General features: G+C 32.3%; 2 protein-coding genes, 1 non-coding gene and 1 pseudogene across 7 annotated transcripts; 1 reads left to right on the top strand and 3 right to left on the bottom strand.

Moving 5' to 3' along the window:
* Nucleotides 1-2,637: 2,637 nt before the first annotated feature.
* Nucleotides 2,638-4,153, bottom strand: LOC126669841 (probable carboxylesterase 2; annotated as a pseudogene).
* Nucleotides 4,154-9,089: 4,936 nt separating this feature from the next.
* Nucleotides 9,090-9,300, top strand: LOC126670860 (small nucleolar RNA U3). Its single transcript, XR_007638854.1, has one exon. It is a non-coding gene; the product is annotated as a small nucleolar RNA U3 (small nucleolar RNA).
* Nucleotides 9,301-11,830: 2,530 nt separating this feature from the next.
* On the bottom strand, nucleotides 11,831-15,768 carry LOC126670416 (uncharacterized). Of its 5 annotated transcripts, XM_050364132.2 has the most exons (10): nucleotides 15,529-15,766; nucleotides 15,200-15,267; nucleotides 14,900-15,021; nucleotides 14,618-14,734; nucleotides 13,907-14,100; nucleotides 13,718-13,823; nucleotides 13,470-13,617; nucleotides 13,224-13,363; nucleotides 12,951-13,117; nucleotides 11,831-12,208 (listed from the first exon to the last, which is right to left on the bottom strand). In XM_050364132.2, exons 3-10 carry the CDS (start codon nucleotides 14,967-14,969, stop codon nucleotides 11,915-11,917), a joined length of 1,236 nt encoding a protein of 411 aa, XP_050220089.1. In that variant the 5' UTR covers nucleotides 14,970-15,021; nucleotides 15,200-15,267; nucleotides 15,529-15,766; the 3' UTR covers nucleotides 11,831-11,914. The 5 variants fall into 5 exon arrangements, with proteins under 5 accessions (XP_050220089.1, XP_055960493.1, XP_050220088.1 ...); XM_056104518.1 differs by lacking the exon at nucleotides 15,200-15,267 and having other exon boundaries at nucleotides 13,907-13,951; nucleotides 15,529-15,767; XM_050364131.2 differs by lacking the exon at nucleotides 15,200-15,267.
* Nucleotides 15,769-19,053: 3,285 nt separating this feature from the next.
* On the bottom strand, nucleotides 19,054-19,992 carry LOC126668944 (3'-5' exonuclease-like). Its single transcript, XM_050362202.2, has one exon. It carries the CDS (start codon nucleotides 19,903-19,905, stop codon nucleotides 19,276-19,278), a length of 630 nt encoding a protein of 209 aa, XP_050218159.1. The 5' UTR covers nucleotides 19,906-19,992; the 3' UTR covers nucleotides 19,054-19,275.
* Nucleotides 19,993-20,226: the final 234 nt, after the last annotated feature.

Raw genomic sequence — 20,226 nt, 5'->3', positions numbered from 1 at the left:
ACGAGATGCTTCTCAAAGGCGCAAACGATCTAGTTTCCCTCAGAACCTTGAAAATGAAAGAGATTTCAGGCGTTGTAAGTCTACACGGAGTTCTTTCAGGAGCTTTGTTGGCGCTTGAAAATTTGGAAATTGTTGGTTGTCAGGAACTAATACATGTGTGGCGCGATGGAAGTGGTGCAAAAACGCTTGGTAATATGAGACGTTTGCGTATCGAGAACAGCAAGAAGCTTGTATCATTGGTAGGGGGAGAGGAAGAGCTTTTGCCATGCAATCTTGAAGTTTTGATCATAGAGAAGTGCGAAAACCTGAACAAGTTGCCAAATGGACTTCACAGCCTTGCATCTCTCAGGTATTTGAGAATCAGCAACTGTCCGAAAGTTGTAGCATTTCCTCCAACTGGTTTGCCTTACTTCCTTAGACATCTCAGGATCATGGACTGTGAATCCTTGGTGTCTCTACCTGACGGAGTTGTAAGTCACGATCACGATACCAATGTGATGTATCATCTGCAGAATTTTGCCATTGAAGGATGTTCATCGCTGACATCTTTTCCAATAGGTCAATTCCCCGAGTCAGTTAAAACTCTCACAATTTGTTACTGCACGAAACAGCTGCTGGAGATACAACAGAGTAGGCTTCAGTATCTCATTTATTTGGAATTAAAGGATTGTGACGAGTTAGAATGGTTCCCGGAAGATGGGTTGGCAATCCCAACTCTGACTTATTTAACAATTTCAAGCTGTAAAAAACTGAAGTGTCTACCAAGTAAGATGAACAAGCTAATGTGCTTGTCATATTTGGAGATACATGATTGTGGAGGAATGGAATCCTTTCCTGAAGATGGTTTGCCACCGAACTTAACAACCTTTCGAATAAGGGACTGCAAGAATCTGAGGCAGCCAATATCCGATTGGGGACTGCATACACTCACCTGTCTTAAACGACTAGCAATCAAAGGCGCAAGTCCTAGTACAGATGTTGTTTCATTTCCTCATGCTGATGGTACATTGCTTCCGAATTGTTTAACGTTTGTTTGGATAGACGGACTGAAGAATCTAAAATGCATAACCAAGGGCATCAACAGCCTCAACTCACTAGAAAACTTATGGATTTGGAATTGTCCTAAACTTTCTTCCTTGCCAAAGAAAGGCCTCCCTGCCACCCTTGGATTCCTAGAAATCTTAGCATGTCCTCGACTGAAATCACGCTGCGTAAACCGGAAAGGAGACTATTGGCCTATCATATCTCACATACCCTGTGTTGCTATAGATTCAATGATGTCTGATATGCCTTTAAACCCGTTTTTTATGTCATCTTACTTGTTACAAACTTGGGGACATGCCTAACAATTATGCCATCCACAATGGGGCTTCAGCAAGTAATTTTCCTTTTCATTCCTCTCATACAAACATCCTCTTCATTTTTATGCAGTAGCTCACTGACATTTTAAATTCTTTAGGTGCAGTTTTATATAAACATGCAATGCAACAATATGCTTGAACTTCTCCTTTGAAGTATGGTTCATCTTGGTGAGCTGCTTTTCTATTATCACTTCTTTGATATTGAAAACAAATTTTCCTGCTTTTATTTGAATGGAAGTCTGATCAAACAAGAGTTCAATTTTTTGTTTTGGTTCGTTTAATGTGATTTTACGTCGATAGAAATGGATAGTTAATTATATTATTACATACTAAAAAGGTTATATCAACTTATCAAGTATCGTACTTTATTACAATCTTGAACTCTAAAAGAGCTTTCAATACAATTTCACCAATTGTCCTCATATATTTCATTCACATGTATGACTATCTTAAATTCACTTGAAATCTTATTTATCTTAAACGGATATATTAATAGTTACGAGAGTTTTGCTAAATTATTTGCTTTATAAATTATGACATAATCATATATTTTAAAAAAGTAATTTTAAATTTAATTAATTGAAGTTTAAACTTATTGAATTTAACAGGTTTAGTTGCTCAAAAAATCACAAATATTAGCATGTATTGTAAATTTAATTTGAACTGTCAATTTTGATAAATCTAGACACCAACTTTTAATTTTTTTTACAATTTTAGACACCGAGCAATTTTCCGTCAAAAAATACTTATGTGTACACGCAATAAATATTTAAACAAACTTTTAAAAAAATTGATTAAATATGTATATTTTTCAAAAAAATCATAACAATAGTACGGTCTCTATATATGTTGATATGCATATAAAGCTCATAACTTAATTAGATCAGATGCTTTAAAGTCCAAATAAAATTTATTAGATCATTTAATAATCTCTCATATATATTCTGATAGTCTTTAATAAACGATAATTAGTTTATAAGTCTATATTTAAACCTAACAAATACAAAGTATAATTATACTAATCTTTTGTAAACAATATATAAACAATTTTTTCAATTAAAATGAGATGGAAGGAAGTATATGTTGTGTTCACATCAAAATGCTTCGAATTTCTAACTTTGATTTCCATTATATTCCGATATATTTGGTGTTATAATTTAGTATTCCTTGGTGTCAACTTTTTCGAAACATGTTACTTATTTCTAGCAGAAATCTTTTATATAAGTACTTCTTTTTTTATTATGCACGACTTAAAGCATATTCAAGCACCTTCCCATTCACAAACGGATAATTTTATTAGAATTATAAAATTTGAGAAACATTTCGATAAACATAAGATCTGAAAACAGATTCAGCCACACGTACAAATACAATACAATAATATTATTCAAACACATAATTAGATGCAAGGATTGAGGGTTACTTGATCATCAAGATACTCAAACTATCATTTTTTTATGATTTAGTGACCATATTTTATTATTTTATTTTAATTGCTTTCCAATTTGATTATTAAATTTTATTTAAGTTTCAATTAAAGATTTTCCGACAAAAATGCATTTGCGGCAGCCATATTTTATTTTATTTTTAAAAAAAAACTTGTCATGTATGCCTTTCAAAATGAAATTTACATAACAAGTTTCTAATAAAAAAACAAGTAAAATTCAATTGCCACATATCCATGTTGGCCGAAAAATATCTATTGAAATAAAATTTAATAACCAAAGTAAAGCGAATTTGGTCACGAAAAATAACAGATTGGATACCTTTAAGATCAATTACCCGAGAATTGCGAAAAGGATCAAGACCTTATCACTCAGTGAGTTGATTAAAGAAAGAAACCATCTTTTGGAGCATAAGAATTGCATTCTCAGAGGTGGGATTGATTAGATGGAACACATGACCTTCATCTTTGGCCTCCATAATCTCCAACTTCCCATTCCATTCGCTCTTTGTCAAGCTATCATAGTAATGCCAACCTCGATCATGCAATATATCCTTGTCCGCAACGGTCACAAGAACACGAGGGCATCCAAGCTTATGCATATTCGGATCACACGCAGGATTAACCAACGGGTGATCCAATCCGTCTAAGCTTCCATGCGTAAACCGCCAATAAGATTCAAATTTCGCTCTCTCTTCGGGGTCATTACCCTCGTCCCCAATGGCCTCTTCACCCCAAAAATATGGATGCACTAGAGCCATACCTACAAGGTTAACACCTTCCAATTTCTCTTCGCCAAACCTCATAGCTACATAATGTGCTATATTAGCACCCGCGCTGTCTCCTGCTACGTACACCTTGCTCATATCAGCATGATTCCTTATCCATTCTTCGGACGCGTCAGCCGCCCATTCAAGGGCGGCCCACGAGTCGTCATAAACAGCAGGGATAGGATGCTCCGGAGCTAATCTATAGTCAACAGACACAACCATTACATTAGCCTCTTCAACTAATGTGTTGAGGTAGTTATGATACGTAGCCGAAAAGGCGGATTCGATGATAAAAGCTCCGCCGTGATAATAAACTAGTAAGGGAAGTTTTTTTGGGGCCGATATGAGATGTTTTTGGTAGGTAAAGTCTGCAAGATAGGTTGTTTTCTGGTGAAAATACAACATCTTTGGATTTCACTCGTACATTAGGATCATCAGGCGACGGAGGTACTAAATCGTTGCCCATCAGTCTCTCCACAGTGCCATCTTCATACACCAACATCATGGGAGAGAAATCATGGACAACTTCAGATTTTTTTGACTCCATGGATATTTTCAAAGGGAGGTTATGAGATGAAATAATTGCTAATTAATAGAGTCTATATATAAAGGATTCAACGAAGGGTATATCCGTCCAAAAAAAAATTCATTTCCATTTCTATTATTTCCCTCTATACTAATAAATTTGATAATTTATAGGGACATTGGAAAAACAACTTATAACGTTTCAACTTTACAGCGATTTAATCTTAGTGTTCAAAACGTTATAAAACAAATTATAATTTTTTCAGTTTGTGCATTTTGTATAGTCTAAATTCGTTTTTCGGAATTTCGTCTCCTTTTTTAGGTTACATAGTGCGAAAACACAAAAGATCAAGATTTTATTTGTAACGTTTTTAAACGTTGGGATATAATATGTCAATAAATATATCTAATATGGTTGTCACGCACAAAATTACCGGAAAACGGTTTATGCTACAAAATGCAAAAATGGAAAGATTGGGATTTGTTTTATAACGTTTTGAATAATAAGATTAAATTATTATAAAGTTGAAAGGTTGAGATTTTTTTTCTTCCAATATCCCTAATTTATATTGTCAGCATTTTTTCTATTTTCATCTTTGTTTATAATTGTGATAAAACAAGCTGTCATAACATGCGAAACATTTCTTTAATAGACATGTGAAACTTAATTAGATATAATATTATGTGCTTTAATTTAATATTCATTTTACTTGTTTGACTTAAACATTGGATGGAGCTTTCTACGGATCGCAACGTGACAAATCTTTAGAAAATTACTAGCTTCTCAATAATGAGATTGCATCTGGATCACAATCAAGTGAGGTTGTGTTTCCGTGGAAAATTTCCAGACACGCGAATCTTTGAATTTATAATGGGTTCTGTATGGAAGTATGCTTTAGACCGAAATTTAGTCAGAAAAGTGTGTTGTTTGGTTAAAGACACTTAACCACGTGATCTAATAGTAATAATCTGGGAGCTATGAACTCAGGCGAGATTAATACTGAAAACTACTCCTAAATTAACCAACCGCGGAGGTTGGGGATAGAAAAGCACAGGGCTTTAAAGTTGTATTTGTTTGATTGATTTGAGTTGTGTCTAATACAAACCTAAAGCTAGCTATTTATAGGGGACAAATCCTAAAATAGAAAACCTAGTCTAGTGAGATACAATCTCTTATTTAGATAATACTAAACTAAATAATTAAGATAATGACTAAAAATAAGATAATGACTAAAAAAGATAACTACTAAGCTAAGATAGAAACAAAAGGATAGTTGATGGCTTTTGGGCTCAAAAACCCGAATTAGCCCATATGAGCTCTTTTTGGGCCAGTGTAAACAATGCCCCCCACGTCTTTTTAGCTGAATGTCAAGTAAGGTGAGAAGACGTATTTTTATCGCGTGTCTTTGATCTCCAAAGCAACCCTTACTTTTGAACTCTGAAATTAGTATCGGCTGAATAACCGAATAATTAAATTTTAAAAGATAATACGTGAAACTTATTTTAGCCGATTTAATTTCACCATTAATCGGCCATATGTCCTTGATTCTGAATTAATTTAAGTGGGCCAATAAAATAATAAATGCCTTCCACTGCTTCATATTTTAGTGATCGGCCAATCACACATCACCAACAATTAAATTGCTAACCAATATATGTATGTATGGCTATCAATCCATATTTCTTTCAAGGTGCCTGTAACTGGCCGATTAATTAAGAAATTGCTACTCATTTCTTGGTAGTAATCGGCCGTGTCATGCCATTAATCATTTGACAATTTGATAATTGGCCATATAACTCTCCAATACGTCATCATGATCATGTGAAATTCTTTTGACCAATATTTCCCATATACAATTGCTAATAACCACGTTAGGATATATATGCTCACCTGAATCTCTTTTTAATCGCCATGTCACTATATTAGCTTTTCCCATTTCACAAATAATTTACTTGGCCGATTCTCAATGTCACTGAACCACTTTCTTAACCCATTGAATCGGCAATACTTGGACTCTTAAAATGCATTGATCGTCACTTGACCGATTAATTTAATTTTTAAAAATAACGTCATTATTGATCGGCCACCTTCGCTTATTTAAAATGTTTTTAACCGATCACTTAACACAACATAAACCAATTTGTAATATTGTGATCGGCTTACTTTCAATTTTAAACGATCAACCTTTTCTTTTCCTTCGTGGTTGTTTTAAATAGATCGTCCAAAATTTAAAGCGAAACTTTTTATTATAAATCGGCTTAATCTGTTCTTTCATATATTGAATTTTTGACCGAAAATATAGTAAAAAGTAAGTTGTACCTTGACTAAAAATTTCATTCAATTTTCCATAAATCATTGACCGCGACACATACCTTGGTAGATTCTTAACAATCAATTCGGCATGACTTATCAAGGCGAATGGTGATCGGCCTTGCCTCTCGGTGTTTTCATCATCAGCAATATCGATTTGTACAAAATCCGATGGGAGTTGATCCCTTAAAAGGAATGGAGATCGCCCATGCCCCCCAGTATCGCTGACTTGCCTAGAAATATCATCCTTGATATCATCAAGGTTAATACTAATATTAGGATCATCATTGATGCAAGCTTCTTCGGTCTCAGTATCACTAACGTCAAGATCGGCGTCGATGTCATCATCGGTGTGGATTTCATCAACACTATCAATCTCTTCAGTAGAGATTAAAGAAAACTCGGTAATCTCGTAGTCATAGACTGGCTCTTTGATCTGCCCTCCTAACACCTTAGCAAGATTATTTATAGCCGAATTTAATTTATTAAAATCGGCCATGATCTCCCTTTGGATAGCAGCACGTTCGGCTCTCATATTCTCTATGATCACCGATAGTTGACTCGAATAATAAGACATGATTTGATCAAAACTATGATCGCACCACAACTTACAAAGAGTCTGAATTTGACACTTTCCTTCTTAAATGCAGTCCTTGTGTCGACCATAACACTTCCCCAGTGGAGTCGCCAAAAGATGTTTGCGTGGAAAATTTCCAGACACGCGAATCTTTGAATTTATAATGGGTTCTGTTGGAAGTATGCTTTAGACCGAAATTTAGTCAGAAAAGTGTGTTGTTTGGTTAAAGACACTTAACCACGTGATCTAATAGTAATAATCTGGGAGCTATGAACTCAGGCGAGATTAATACTGAAAACTACTCCTAAATTAACCAACCGCGGAGGTTGGGGATAGAAAAGCACAGGGCTTTAAAGTTGTATTTGTTTGATTGATTTGAGTTGTGTCTAATACAAACCTAAAGCTAGCTATTTATAGGGGACAAATCCTAAAATAGAAAACCTAGTCTAAGTGAGATACAATCTCTTATTTAGATAATACTAAACTAAATAATTAAGATAATGACTAAAAATAAGATAATGACTAAAAAAGATAACTACTAAGCTAAGATAGAAACAAAAGGATAGTTGATGGCTTTTGGGCTCAAAAACCCGAATTAGCCCATATGAGCTCTTTTTGGGCCAGTGTAAACAGGTTGTAATTTTTTTTCTGATAAAAATAATAATAACTATTTTTTTTCATTTTTAAACCGCTTTTACTCTATCTAAATTAGAGTAATTACTCTGAAAATCTCATATATATGTCATTAGAGTAATTACTTTGAAAATTCCTATCATAATGTATACTTTAGTCTTTGGTTCTTTACCTTTATTTGTATGGCATCAACTATTTAGTCCTTCCGTCCATTTTTGGTGTTGGTCAACCGAGTCAAAAGACTAATTCAAAAAATTAATTAATTATTAAAAAACGATATGATCTTTCACTTTTATTTTTTTCGACGATTTCGTCCCTCAAATTTGAAATTAATTTAACCCTAAATCTTTTAACTTAGTTGACTAACATCAAAAATAGACGGAGAAACTAAGTTGTTGACCGAATCAAAAGTGAATGATTAAATCGTTTAATTTTTAAATAGAAAAAATTAAAATTTAAATTATGAGAAATATGAGAGGTTCTAATAATTTATTCTTTTATTTTTATGTTATAGTTGTCTGAGAAGTACTAGTATAGATCCCAAAATTAAGAGTGAAGAAGGACAGTAAAGTTTCTATCAAGCAGTAGGATTTATTTATTTTTCTTTGAGTGACGGTTTATTGTAGGCATTTTCTAGATTAAAGCTTCTAGTATTTGGATTAATCGACACTTTTTCGATATTTTCACGTTGAATTTAAGTTTAAATCAGTTTTTAGTTCATTTTTTTATTTAATTAATTATTTAATTTGGTGAATTACTCAAAAAAAAGGAAAAAGTATTGAAAATTCAAAAAACAGCAAAATAACTAAAAAAAATAAGCTCTTCGAGAAAAATCTTCATTTAGTACCTAAAAAGTTTTCTCTAAATATTTAAAAAAATCGGCTTTTCACTTTGTATGTTTTTATATCAAAAATGTATTAGAGATATAAAAATATATCAACAATATATTTGTTGAGGTATCAATCAAATATGTATCAAAAATAAGTATATAAAATGTGATTTTTTTTTTATTTTTTAAATGAAATTAAAATATTTTGACTTGAAGCGTATTTCTAAGAATTAAGTGATTTTTGAAGTAATTTTGTGGTTAATCCAAAATATTATCATCGTATAATATGATTTACAGTTTTGAAAAATAAAGAATTAAATTACATTTTATTTATCTCATTTAAGGGAGGTTGAAAACAGCTCAATAACCAAAAAAATCACAAGGTAAGTAATTTAATTAAAATGTATACTTAATTTAATTATTATAATTTAAAGTTAGAAACTTAGAAGCTATAATTTTCTTTTCATATTTTTGTTAAGCTCGTATTAAACGTTAACGAATGAATTCGTATCCATTTTTTTGAACTCAGAAGGTTTATGTTACAAGTATCAAGTTATTTGCGTCAGTGCAAACAACCCACATCGCTTGTGAAGGAGGATTTTAAAGAGTTTATTAATGAAAAGTAGGGAAGCAAAGGACACGACCTTACTTGAACAGGATCTGTTCTATAGGCTCGTACTTCTGTAACCTTAGCACTAAGGAGACAGGAACCTAATTCTGGTTGATGAATCATGACCGTAGAATCAGAGCGTGATTAACGGCTGAGTGGTCCTTGTGATCATCACGGCTGTAGAGGATCGTTCTCAGTCAGCATGCTGGCTGGGATGGTTCCACGGTTGTCTGACAGACAATATCTTTTTGCTTCAGATGTGCTATTTCAAATGGGCTGAACATTTAATATTTCATGGGAAGATTAGGATAATACTCTATTTTTTAAAATAATTTGATTTTCTACCTCAATAAAAAAAAGATAGAGAAAATACCTCATAAGTCTAATGCTTTTATTTTTTTACTCTAAAGCATGTTTATATTATAATTATACCTACTTTCTATTAATTTTTTACTCTAAATAACTCATGTAACAGCTGTCATATTTTTACATTTCCCTCTCTCTCTTTTTTCTCTCTCCTCTCTCCTCTTCTTTTTGTTCTTCTTCTTCTTCTCCTGTGTTTTTTTTCTTCGTCAAATTTCTTCTTCTTCTTTATTTCTTTTTTTCTTCTCCATTTTTCTTTCTTCGCTGTTCCTTCATCGCTTCGCCGCCGTTTTTTCATTGCTTCACCGTCGTTATATTATTCATTCATATTTTATTTTTTCTTTAATTCATGGTGATTATTGCGATTTTTTAACATTCAAATATAAATAAATTACTCTTGAATTTTTTTCAATTTTAGATCTAAAAATCTAATTGAAAAAATGATATTATGATGAAAAAAACGATTTTCTGCACAAAAAACGATTTTCTGCAAAAAAAACAGCATCTGATTATCATATGATTATCATAACACTGCAGGAAAAAAAATTATAAAAAAAAATCTCTGATTATCATATGAGTATCACTGTATTATCATGTTGTTATCATAACACTGCATTAAGAATGATTTTCTACAAAAAATTGATTATCATGTTGTTATCACTGTATTTATATCTCGTTATCATAATATAATCATATGATACCAAGATGACAATGTATTATTGTACCTAAATGATAATATTATGACAACAACATAATAATAAAATTATGATAACAGTATGATAATATGATACCTATATGAAAAAAATTACATAAAAATTATGATAACGAGATGATAATGTGAAGAAAATAGTATGATAATGAAGTATAATAAGGTCATATTATCATACTATTATCTTCACATTATCATCTCGTTATCATAATATTTTATAATTTTTTTTCATACAGGTATCATATTATCATACTATTATCTTTATATTATCATCTCATTATCATAATTTTTCTGTAATTTTTTTACATATAGGTGTCATATTATCATACTATTATCATAACTTTATTATTTTATTATCATCTGGTTATCATACCGGTGTCATGAATCTTTTTGTTATTCTATTTTCACGTACGTTATCATCTAGTTATAATAACCTTATCATAATTCATTATCATCTAATTATCATACTCCGGTGTTATGATAACGACATGATAATATACATTATTATAGATGTTATCATATATGTACCATAAATATTATCATCTCGTTATCATATGATAAAACATTATCATATGACGCTATTTTTGTAATTTTTTTTTCATGTAAGTATCATATGATAATGTTATGATAACGATATATGATAATATTATGATAACGATATGATAATCAAACATTATTTTCTGCAAAAAAAAAATTCATGCAATGTTATGATAATTACATGATAATATAGTGATACTCATATGATAATAGAGGATGTTTTTCTATATAAAAATTACTGCAGTGCTATGATAATGCAGTGATACTCATATGATAATCAGATGCTGTTTTGTTTGCAGAAAATCGTTTTTCGTGCAGAAAATCGTTTTTCATGCATATTTTTAGATCTAAAATTGAAAAAAATCAAAGAATAATTTATTTAGATATGAAAGTTAACATAAATCGTACAAATCACCACGAATTAAGAAAAAAAAAATTATAAAATCAAATATGAAACGAACGGAGAACGACAGTAGAATGATGGCGGAGCGGCGGCGGATTGATGGCGGAGCGGCGAAGAAGAGAATAAAAATGGAAAAGAAAAGAAGAAGAAAAGAAGAAGAAGAAGAAGAAGAAGAAAAAAAATGGCGGAAAAAGACAAGCAGAGAAGAAGGAGAAGAAGAAAAAAGAAAGAAAGAGAGAGAAAAGAAAAAGAAAAAGTGACCGTTGTCACTTAGAGTAAAAAAATAGTTAGAGTAAAATAATAATAAAAGTTAGGCATAATTATAATATAAACATGTGTTAGAGTAAAAAAATAAAAACAATAAAAAGGTGAGGTATTTTCTTTATCTTTTATTTGTTGAGGTAGGAAATCAAATTATTTTTAAAAATAGAGTATTTATCCTAATTTTCTCATATTTCATCAATTTCAGCCTTCTTTAATCGAGAAATTGCTCAGCCTTCTGAATTTCCTCTTTTTCTTTTCTTTAACCCTTTACAATAACACATTTAATATTTTATGTATATATTTTACATAATTGAAGTGATAAATTTTTAAAAAAAAAAACGACTCTGTAGAATAAACATTTCATTTTTTATATATAATTTACATAAGTGAATTGATGAATTATAAAAAAAAAAACAAAAAAAAAACGATCCAGTTGGTGCTTTTTTAATTTGAAAGGGATCAAATAATTTTTTAGGCCAAACTGACATTCGATGTAAAATAATTTATAAAAAATATGGTCATTGAATTAAAATTTTGCACCACAAGTCTTATAAAACGGCAGAGTATAACTACAGTATCTAATCCTCCTTATTGTTAACAATATTAACAAGGTAATCATTTAAATGCTGGCCAAAAATCTTGGTCGAAAATGACTCCATAACATGCTGCTTTGCTTCTTCACCCATTCTCTTTGCCAAATCGGGATCCTCAATAAATTTCGCCATGGCTGAAGAGAATGATTGAGGCGTTGACTCGCAAAGAAATCCCGTCACTCCATCTTTCACTGTTTCCACAGGACCACCGCTATTGCATGCTATAACAGGTTTGTAAGCTGCCATTGCCTCTAGTGGAACAATACCAAAGTGTTCGTCCTACATTTTATACACGATTTTATTTAATGACAAAAAGGGGGAAAACTATATTCATTCTTAAATATGACAATTGTAGCAATCTTACCCTGACCCCCAAAGTGTTCGTCCTACATTTTATACACGATTTTATTTAATGACGAAAAGGGGGAAAACTATATTCATTCTAAAATATGACAATTGTAGCAATCTTACCCTGACCCAACAAACCCATGAAAACAAAATAAGATATGTCAAATAAATTCAAATGAAAATATACAGCAATAGCAACATAGTGAGCAAGAAAAGATTCAAGAACCATGGTCACACGACACTTCACATGTTTATTTATTTTCAACTTCTACTATAATTTAAATTAGATAAACAACTTCTACTATAATTTAAATTAGATAAACTACTTAGGGCTTATTTTGTTCATAATGGGAATGATAATAGAAATGATTGAATATATATTTTATGTTCGGTTGATAGAAAATAGAGAACACATTGACTTGCTCTTCCCTCCTCCCATGTTTTTCCATCAACCTATAAAAAACTAATTTGGTCTCTCAAATTATTTTCGTCCACTATTTCTTGCTTATTCACATTTTCATTTTCATAATCTCTTTCTTTAGTTCATCATACGATACCACACACTTTCCACCCACTCCGCAGCATTCAAAACCATCTAAACTCGGTGCATAACAGTTCCTACATCTTTAGTATTACATATAGCAGCAAAAATAAAATGAGAGCAGGATTGCACCTTTGGAGTATAAATAACGCACAAGCATTGAGAAAGAAGATCATTTCTTTCAGCAGTTGAGCAGGATGTAATAAAGTTAACACGATGAGACACTCCTTCCCTTTCTGCTAAGAATTTTAGTTCCTCCAAATATTCAACATTTTCTCTCAGTCGTTTATCATATCCACCTGAACCAAAAAAATTAACAATGCAGCAAGCAGTGAAGTTAAGATAAGGCTATAACATAAGGCACATTTCAAGTAGAACTGAGTGCAAAAGTAGCTAAACAGTTACCTGCAATGGTCAAAGTGGCATCAAATGCATTATTATTTTCAGATGTACGCACATGATGAGTGTGAAGCATAGCAAATGCTGAAACTGCTAACTCAATGTTCTTTTTCCTTTCAAACCGGTTGATGGATAGAAAATTTAATCTGGTGACATCAAGCAGGTAAAACATGATGTTTACTAATTACATGTCATCTCAAAAAGCATTCTTAGAGCTAAAAGATCAAAGAGATATACAATCATGTCAGTTACTTAGATGAAAGAGGTTTGTCAAATTGATCAACATTGACAGCTGGGTAAAGAACAGCAGGTCGAATTCCTCGTGAATGAAGACGCTTGAATGTATTTGCAAAAGTAGTTGCAGTAAATTTGCTATTGACGAGTATCAAATCCGCCATTCCTACAGACTCCCAAAGCAACCTTATAAGTAACAGGCTTTGTAGGCTTCTAGGCCAAACAAATTCACATGAAAAGCAGAAAATAGAGATTAAGGAACAAACCAGTTGTAATTTCTTCCAGAAAATCAATTGGTTTCCTATATAATCTCCGGGTAAAAGTTGTATGTTGAGCAAGTAACAAATCCGGGAAATGACAATAAAATACCACCTGCATAAATAAGATTACTGTATAAGATGTCATTTTAGGAAGAACCTTGAACTGAGCATCTGTTCGCATAAAAAAACAAATACCTTTGCTGATCTTTTAAGCTTCAAGAGTGGGACTACTATAGAAACCTGATCCGCCAATATGATGTCAAATGATGGCCACAAGAAAAGCATGCAAAGAGCGACAAACATACACCGCAGATATGCACATACAGCATGTAGATGGTAAAATATGTGTCGAGGTATAAAAGAACCATATACAGTAACTGGAAAGATACCTGTATAGGAAGCATATTATATAAAAATTCAATCAGGCTAAAAAACAAACAATTACAAGAGATGAAGAATTTTCCCCTCTCAGGAAACATATGAATTAAAGTAGATAAACATGACTACATGGTTCAAGGTCCATGATTGCATACCATTTTAATCTTGCTTGAACTCCCTAAAATTAATTAACAAAATGAAAGAGAACATTAAGTTTGACAGATGTTCATATTCAATAGTAACACACTGGCTATGCAACAAGGCATTATCACACATATCTCAAGTTCAACTTTCAGCAAACTAACTCCAATAAATTTCATTTTATTTTGCATAATACCGATTCTTTTTACAATTTAAAACTATCATATCTCAGATAAATAATAAACCACCCGGGACAGCAAACTAAGGTTCAAGATGATGCATGTAATTAATAAAAGTAAAAAATCTTTCAAGTTTCAACTATCACATCTTGAGGAAACAAACCTAAACAAAGAGTTTAGAAGTGATAGATGAACAAAATGACTTTACCAGCAACAGTTTCCTCAAAACATCGGTTTTTGTCATGGTGAGATGTGAAAATATGAACATCGTGCCCATGGGAAGCAAGCTCCACAGCCGCATCCACAATTAATCTTTCAGCTCCACCTACAAACAATCATTAAACAGTAAATCGGATATCTGAAATCAGTAAGTGATACTGCAAATCAATGAATGAAAATTCTGAATGAAATCGAGTAACCACTTCTGTCTTCATATCAAATGACCGACTAGAAGGAGGAAGAGAAGACGCTGAATGATTAAATTCATTACCTATGCCAAGATCTGGATGTATGATTGCAATTTTCAACTTTGAATTTTTACTCTCCATCCCTTTTTTCATTCTGCGGAATTCTCCAATGTCACAAATAGATGATGATAATGTTTTACGCAGTCTGATGCATTTGAAAAAAAAAAATGTAGCAAACTTAATTATCTTAAAAAAATCAATTACATCAACATAAATTGCTTCTTTGTTCCTGAAATCATCAAACACACATAAAAGCTTTTGAAATGGATAAAGGTTGATTACACTCCCTGAACTTGGCATGAGAGGTTAAATATCAAACTTACTGATTTTTGGACAAAAAGGGCCAAAATCTTGTCAATTATGGATCATCATTAAAATCATCTACCAGAATCTACCCATGGAACCAACCACAACAAGCAAACAAAGCAACATGGTTCAGCATAATACAAAGAAGTAACTGGGGTTAAATTAATGCACAATACTTGAAATAAAACTAATTGTAATGTATGATTATGAATAAACATTAAATCAAATCAAATAAGTAACCTATAAAATTGAGAAACCCTGTGAAATTGGAAAAATAGATCGCATTCAAAATTCACAATCGTATTTAGCATTCAGTTAAACTTAGAGATGACATCCGAATATGTACCTTTGATTTAACGGGATTAACCGGTGGTTCGGTGCGGCGGAGTGGTGGCGAGGAGATTAGCAGCAGTGTGGTTTGTAGTTAGCAGCAGACGCCGGCAGCACCAAGGGGGAGGCGGCAACGCCAAGAGCAGCGTTGGGGAGACGCGAAAGGGCGGGCGACGGTTGTTTTTCTTGCAATCTCAATTTCTACTTATCTTTTCTAAGACTGTAAACGGGCTGAGCCGAATCCAAATTAGATCAAGTTCAAGTTGGAGCTCGAGTGTTTATTCGAGCTCGAGGTAGACTTGAGTTTAATAATAATAAAAATAATTATCTGAAAAAAACATATTCAATGTATTTAAATTTGTTTTCTTATAAAATAGATATTTTAATTTATTTATTTTTTCAAAAGATAGGTAGATTAAAAAACAAGAATTACAAACTGTTGAACTAAACAGAAAACGAAATAACAGTAGCCCGCTTAACAGTTTGAGCCAAATCATGTGCTAAGCTATTATGTAACCTAGGAATATAACAGAAGTTACAACTCTGAAAACTGCTCTGGAGATGCCAGATATCTCTACAAATTTCCCAAACTGTAAATAAACAATTTTTTATTTACAAAAAGTCCGTTTAAACTAGCAAGTCTTATGAACCTCAATAATTTGATATTCGAATTCAATTCGAAATGAAACTCAAGTAGTTTCGAGTCGTTCTCGAATAACTCATGAATACGAATATTCCTTGTATTAGTCCTAATCTTTTTGGCTTTTGTTTTTGTTCAATGATCAAAATTTCCAACTTATGGCATAATTTTGGTAATTTGGGGAATTTTCATCAATTTTTATTAATTATCCTCTTAATTATTGAAATATAATTAATTGTAATTAATTAAAGGCTTAATCACCAAAAAAAACTCCGACCTTTTAGCCCCTTTTCACTTGCACTCTGACGTTGCAATTTTGTCGATATCACCCTAATTAGCACCTTTCGTTTCCAATTACACCCTAAAAAACTAAATAAACCTTTTTTCACTAGAAAAATGTCAATGTGATCCTTCATTTTTAATTTATTTTTTGAAAAGTATTCAAAATACTAAAAGTGAAGGATCAAATTGACATTTTATACAAAAAGTGAAGGATCAAATTGGCTTTTTTCTAATGAAAAAGGGCCAATTCAGTTTTTAGGGTGTAATTGGAAACGAAAGGTGCAAATTAGGGTGATATAGACAAAATTGCAACGTCAGGATGCAAGTGAAAAAGGGCTAAAAGGTCGGGGTTTTTTTGGTGATTAAACCTTAATTAAAATATAGACTACACAATAAATTTAACAATTCAAAAGACAAAAAATAAAAAAAATTCAGTACTAAATATCAATGATATTGTAATACAAATTAAAAAGTAAATTAATGTTTGAACAGAAATCCATTATGCATATAAAGATGTTTTTTCTTTACATATTTGTCGTAAATATTAAAAAAAGTTATCAGTAAAAATTGTTTTAAAAAAAATATCAACACATAAAGTTAAAACTATAAAAATATCAAAATTAAAATCATACTTTAATGATTAAAAAGTATAAATTTTTGATAACTTCTATTTCGAATAAGATGATAAAATACTATTTTGATCATATATTTCTTTAATTAATAAAATAATTAGTTTAATTAATTATATATTTAATTGATTTGAAATATTAAATATTAAATTTAACTACCTATATGATAAAAAAAATTCCAATTACATATTAATAATCATTATAAAAACTAATAAATTACAAAAAAAAAGAATTATAAAATAGATTTGTTTTAACATAAACAATTAATAATTATATAAAATTTAAGCAGGAGTTAAGATTTAGTTTAGAAATTAATTAGTTTAGAAATTAATGTATCAAGATAATGTTAAATTAACAAATATCTTCTTTTTTTCTATATTCGTAATGTGATTTAATAAGATAATTTTAATTATGGTTGTTTGCTGATATTATAAAATTTTCTTAATCACTCAAAAGCCCCCATCTTTAATTTTTTTTTCAATTACACCTCGACATAGGAAAATCCTCTCAAAACCACTCCACCTTTAAATTCTTTTTCAGTTGTACCCCAAAATAATAAATTGACCTCTTCTCACATGAAAAAAATTTAAAATAATATTTTATTTTTAATCTATATTCTAATTAAATGCTAATATTATTAATGATGTAAAAAAGCATTCTTCCTAAATTTATATCTAATAACTTTTTAAAATCAAAGCCATAAAAATTTCCAATTTAGGGTACAATTGAAAAAAAAAATCTAAAGGTGAGGGGATTTTGAGAGGATTTTGCAACGTCAGGGTGCAATTGGAAAGAAATTTAAAGCTAGAAGGGTTTGGGAGAAATTTTCAACATCAAGATGCAATTGAAAAAAAGTTTAAAAGTGGAGGGTTTTTGAGTGATTAGGCCTCAATATTGATGTATACAACTTTGTAAGATGCATTTTAGACCCCAAATCACACTAATACACAAGTTGGAAACAATAGCATATCTATACTTTATTTTGAAAGGTCTCAAATAAAGAAAACAGATTGATTGCAAAATTAGAATAGAAGTTTAAGGCATCAGTTCTCAATTATGAAAAATATAAGAAGAAAACATTAACAATCGATCTCACACCAGAGAATTCGACCTAGATCGATCTCACACCAGAGAATTAGACCTATGTCGCACCTGGACAGCCGGTTTCGGTCTCTGGGTGTGACAGATTTCATTGTTTTTGGATTATGGATAATTGCAAACAAGTGACTGGACTAAAAGCTAAGTATCCATGAGCATCTGATACATAATCTTAAGTGAAACCTTATGGCCATGAGCAGATTTTACCTTCAACACAAGCCAACTAATTTAGCTCGTGATGTAGTTATAAACAAGACGGAATTGCAGTAGACTACCGCCTTCCAAGAAGACCCCAGAGATAATGTAGTTACAAAGAAAAAGGAATAAGAAAAACTGAGCTTTAAAAGGGCCATATTGCATGCATTGCAACCGGTGCAAACACTCAGGACGGACTCCAAACAGCTTAAGCAGGCACTGAAACAGCACTCAAATAATAATTCATTCCTTAAGAAACTAGTTTCAGCCCATGCTTTAGAAACAGAACAACTCGGATAGTTGCAGAGTAGCACACCATCTCTAAAGCATCTAAGCTGTTCTACATGCCTTGTTACTTCATCTTTAAATTGTTTACAGCATCACAATAGCTCATCTCAAGCCTAAAAGCTAAATGACAAATTGTAGAACAACTGATCCATAGAATAGCCAGTGTTTCATTAGATTTCAATCAAATCAAGACTTACAAAAGCTTTTCTATTCTATTGTGTTATTGAACCAGTTTTCTAATTTATATTTGCAAATCGTGATGCACATGTTCTTGCGCAAAATGCTTGTTCATTGTTAGGTCATCGGGATAGGTTTTCTATCTATCCTGAATATCTTACGTCTTGGGATATTTATCAATGTGAATTTGTTCCGAGTTTTAAGAAGAAAAACAAAACATAACTCAGACAAATTTCCATGCAACATAGAAGCAATTATAATAACTACTTCCATAGGAGAAACTAAGAAATTATCTTCACTGTGCCATTAAGCAAAACTACCATAAAATCCTAAAAACACCATTCTTAATTACCACCAAACTATGATGGAACAAGTTAAACATAACCTAACTATAAACATAAATCATCAATTGTTTTGGCAATAATGGAAGTTCCCATGATTAAACACATTCTAATCATCCCTGAATCAACCTCCTACCAATTTCAGAACAAACAAAAGCATCAACACAAGCATACTGAACCTGATCAAGGCTCAACCACATAGAATCCCACCTGCTCATCGTAACCCGCTTCGGCTTCTCAATCTCCCTCCCCAAAACCCTCCTCACCAGCTCCTTCAACCCCGCATTCTTCAGCTCCCTCACGCCCATAACATCCGCCGCCACGCTCCCCAAATCCATCGCCCTCCCCACACTCAGCTCATAGTCATACACCAGCTTCTCAACATCGTTCGCAATTCCAACGCCGACGAACATGAAGTTCGAATCCTTGAGAAAGTCAAACAGCGACTGGGGAATACTCGGGGTGTGAATCAGCTGGTAGATTAGGCAGCGGTTGCCGACGCAGAGCTGTAAGGTGGCGACTGGGTTTTCTATGTTGCGGCTGAAACTGGGTCGCCACTCGACGTCTAGGCCGACGACGGTGGGTTGGTTTGGGTTGGCTTGTTGGCGGGTTTGGGTGAGCCATTGGTTGACGTGGGCAGGAGAGTGGGTTAGGAGGGTGTGGATCTGGTCGGTGAAGAAGGTGATGTCGAAGAGATTGTGGGTGTCGTTTATAAGTCCGTAGTCTGTGATGGTGATTGTCATACTGCCGCCGTAAATTGTAGAAAAAAAAAAATACTTTCTAGAATGGAAGAGATGAATAATAAAAGGGTTTCTTTTATAGACGATTAAGCACAGTCATTATCTTAAACAAGGTCTCGGGTTCGGATTCAAGCCTTGTGAATCAAAAAATTTCCGCTAGCAGACTCACACATCAAGCCTTGTAAATCAAACAATTCCCGCTGGCAGACGCACACACCCACCTACCAGGTGCAGGGTGGGTCGGATTCGAATTAGTCAGGACGAAACCCTAAAAACCGGATGGGGAATCCATAAAAACAAATTGTATTAGAATGAGAATATATA

This window comes from Mercurialis annua, linkage group LG2 (genome assembly GCF_937616625.2).
Source record: "Mercurialis annua linkage group LG2, ddMerAnnu1.2, whole genome shotgun sequence".
Lineage (NCBI taxonomy): Eukaryota > Viridiplantae > Streptophyta > Magnoliopsida > Malpighiales > Euphorbiaceae > Mercurialis > Mercurialis annua.
The sequence above is the reverse complement of the archived record's forward strand: the minus strand, read 5'-3'. Positions and strand labels throughout refer to the sequence as shown.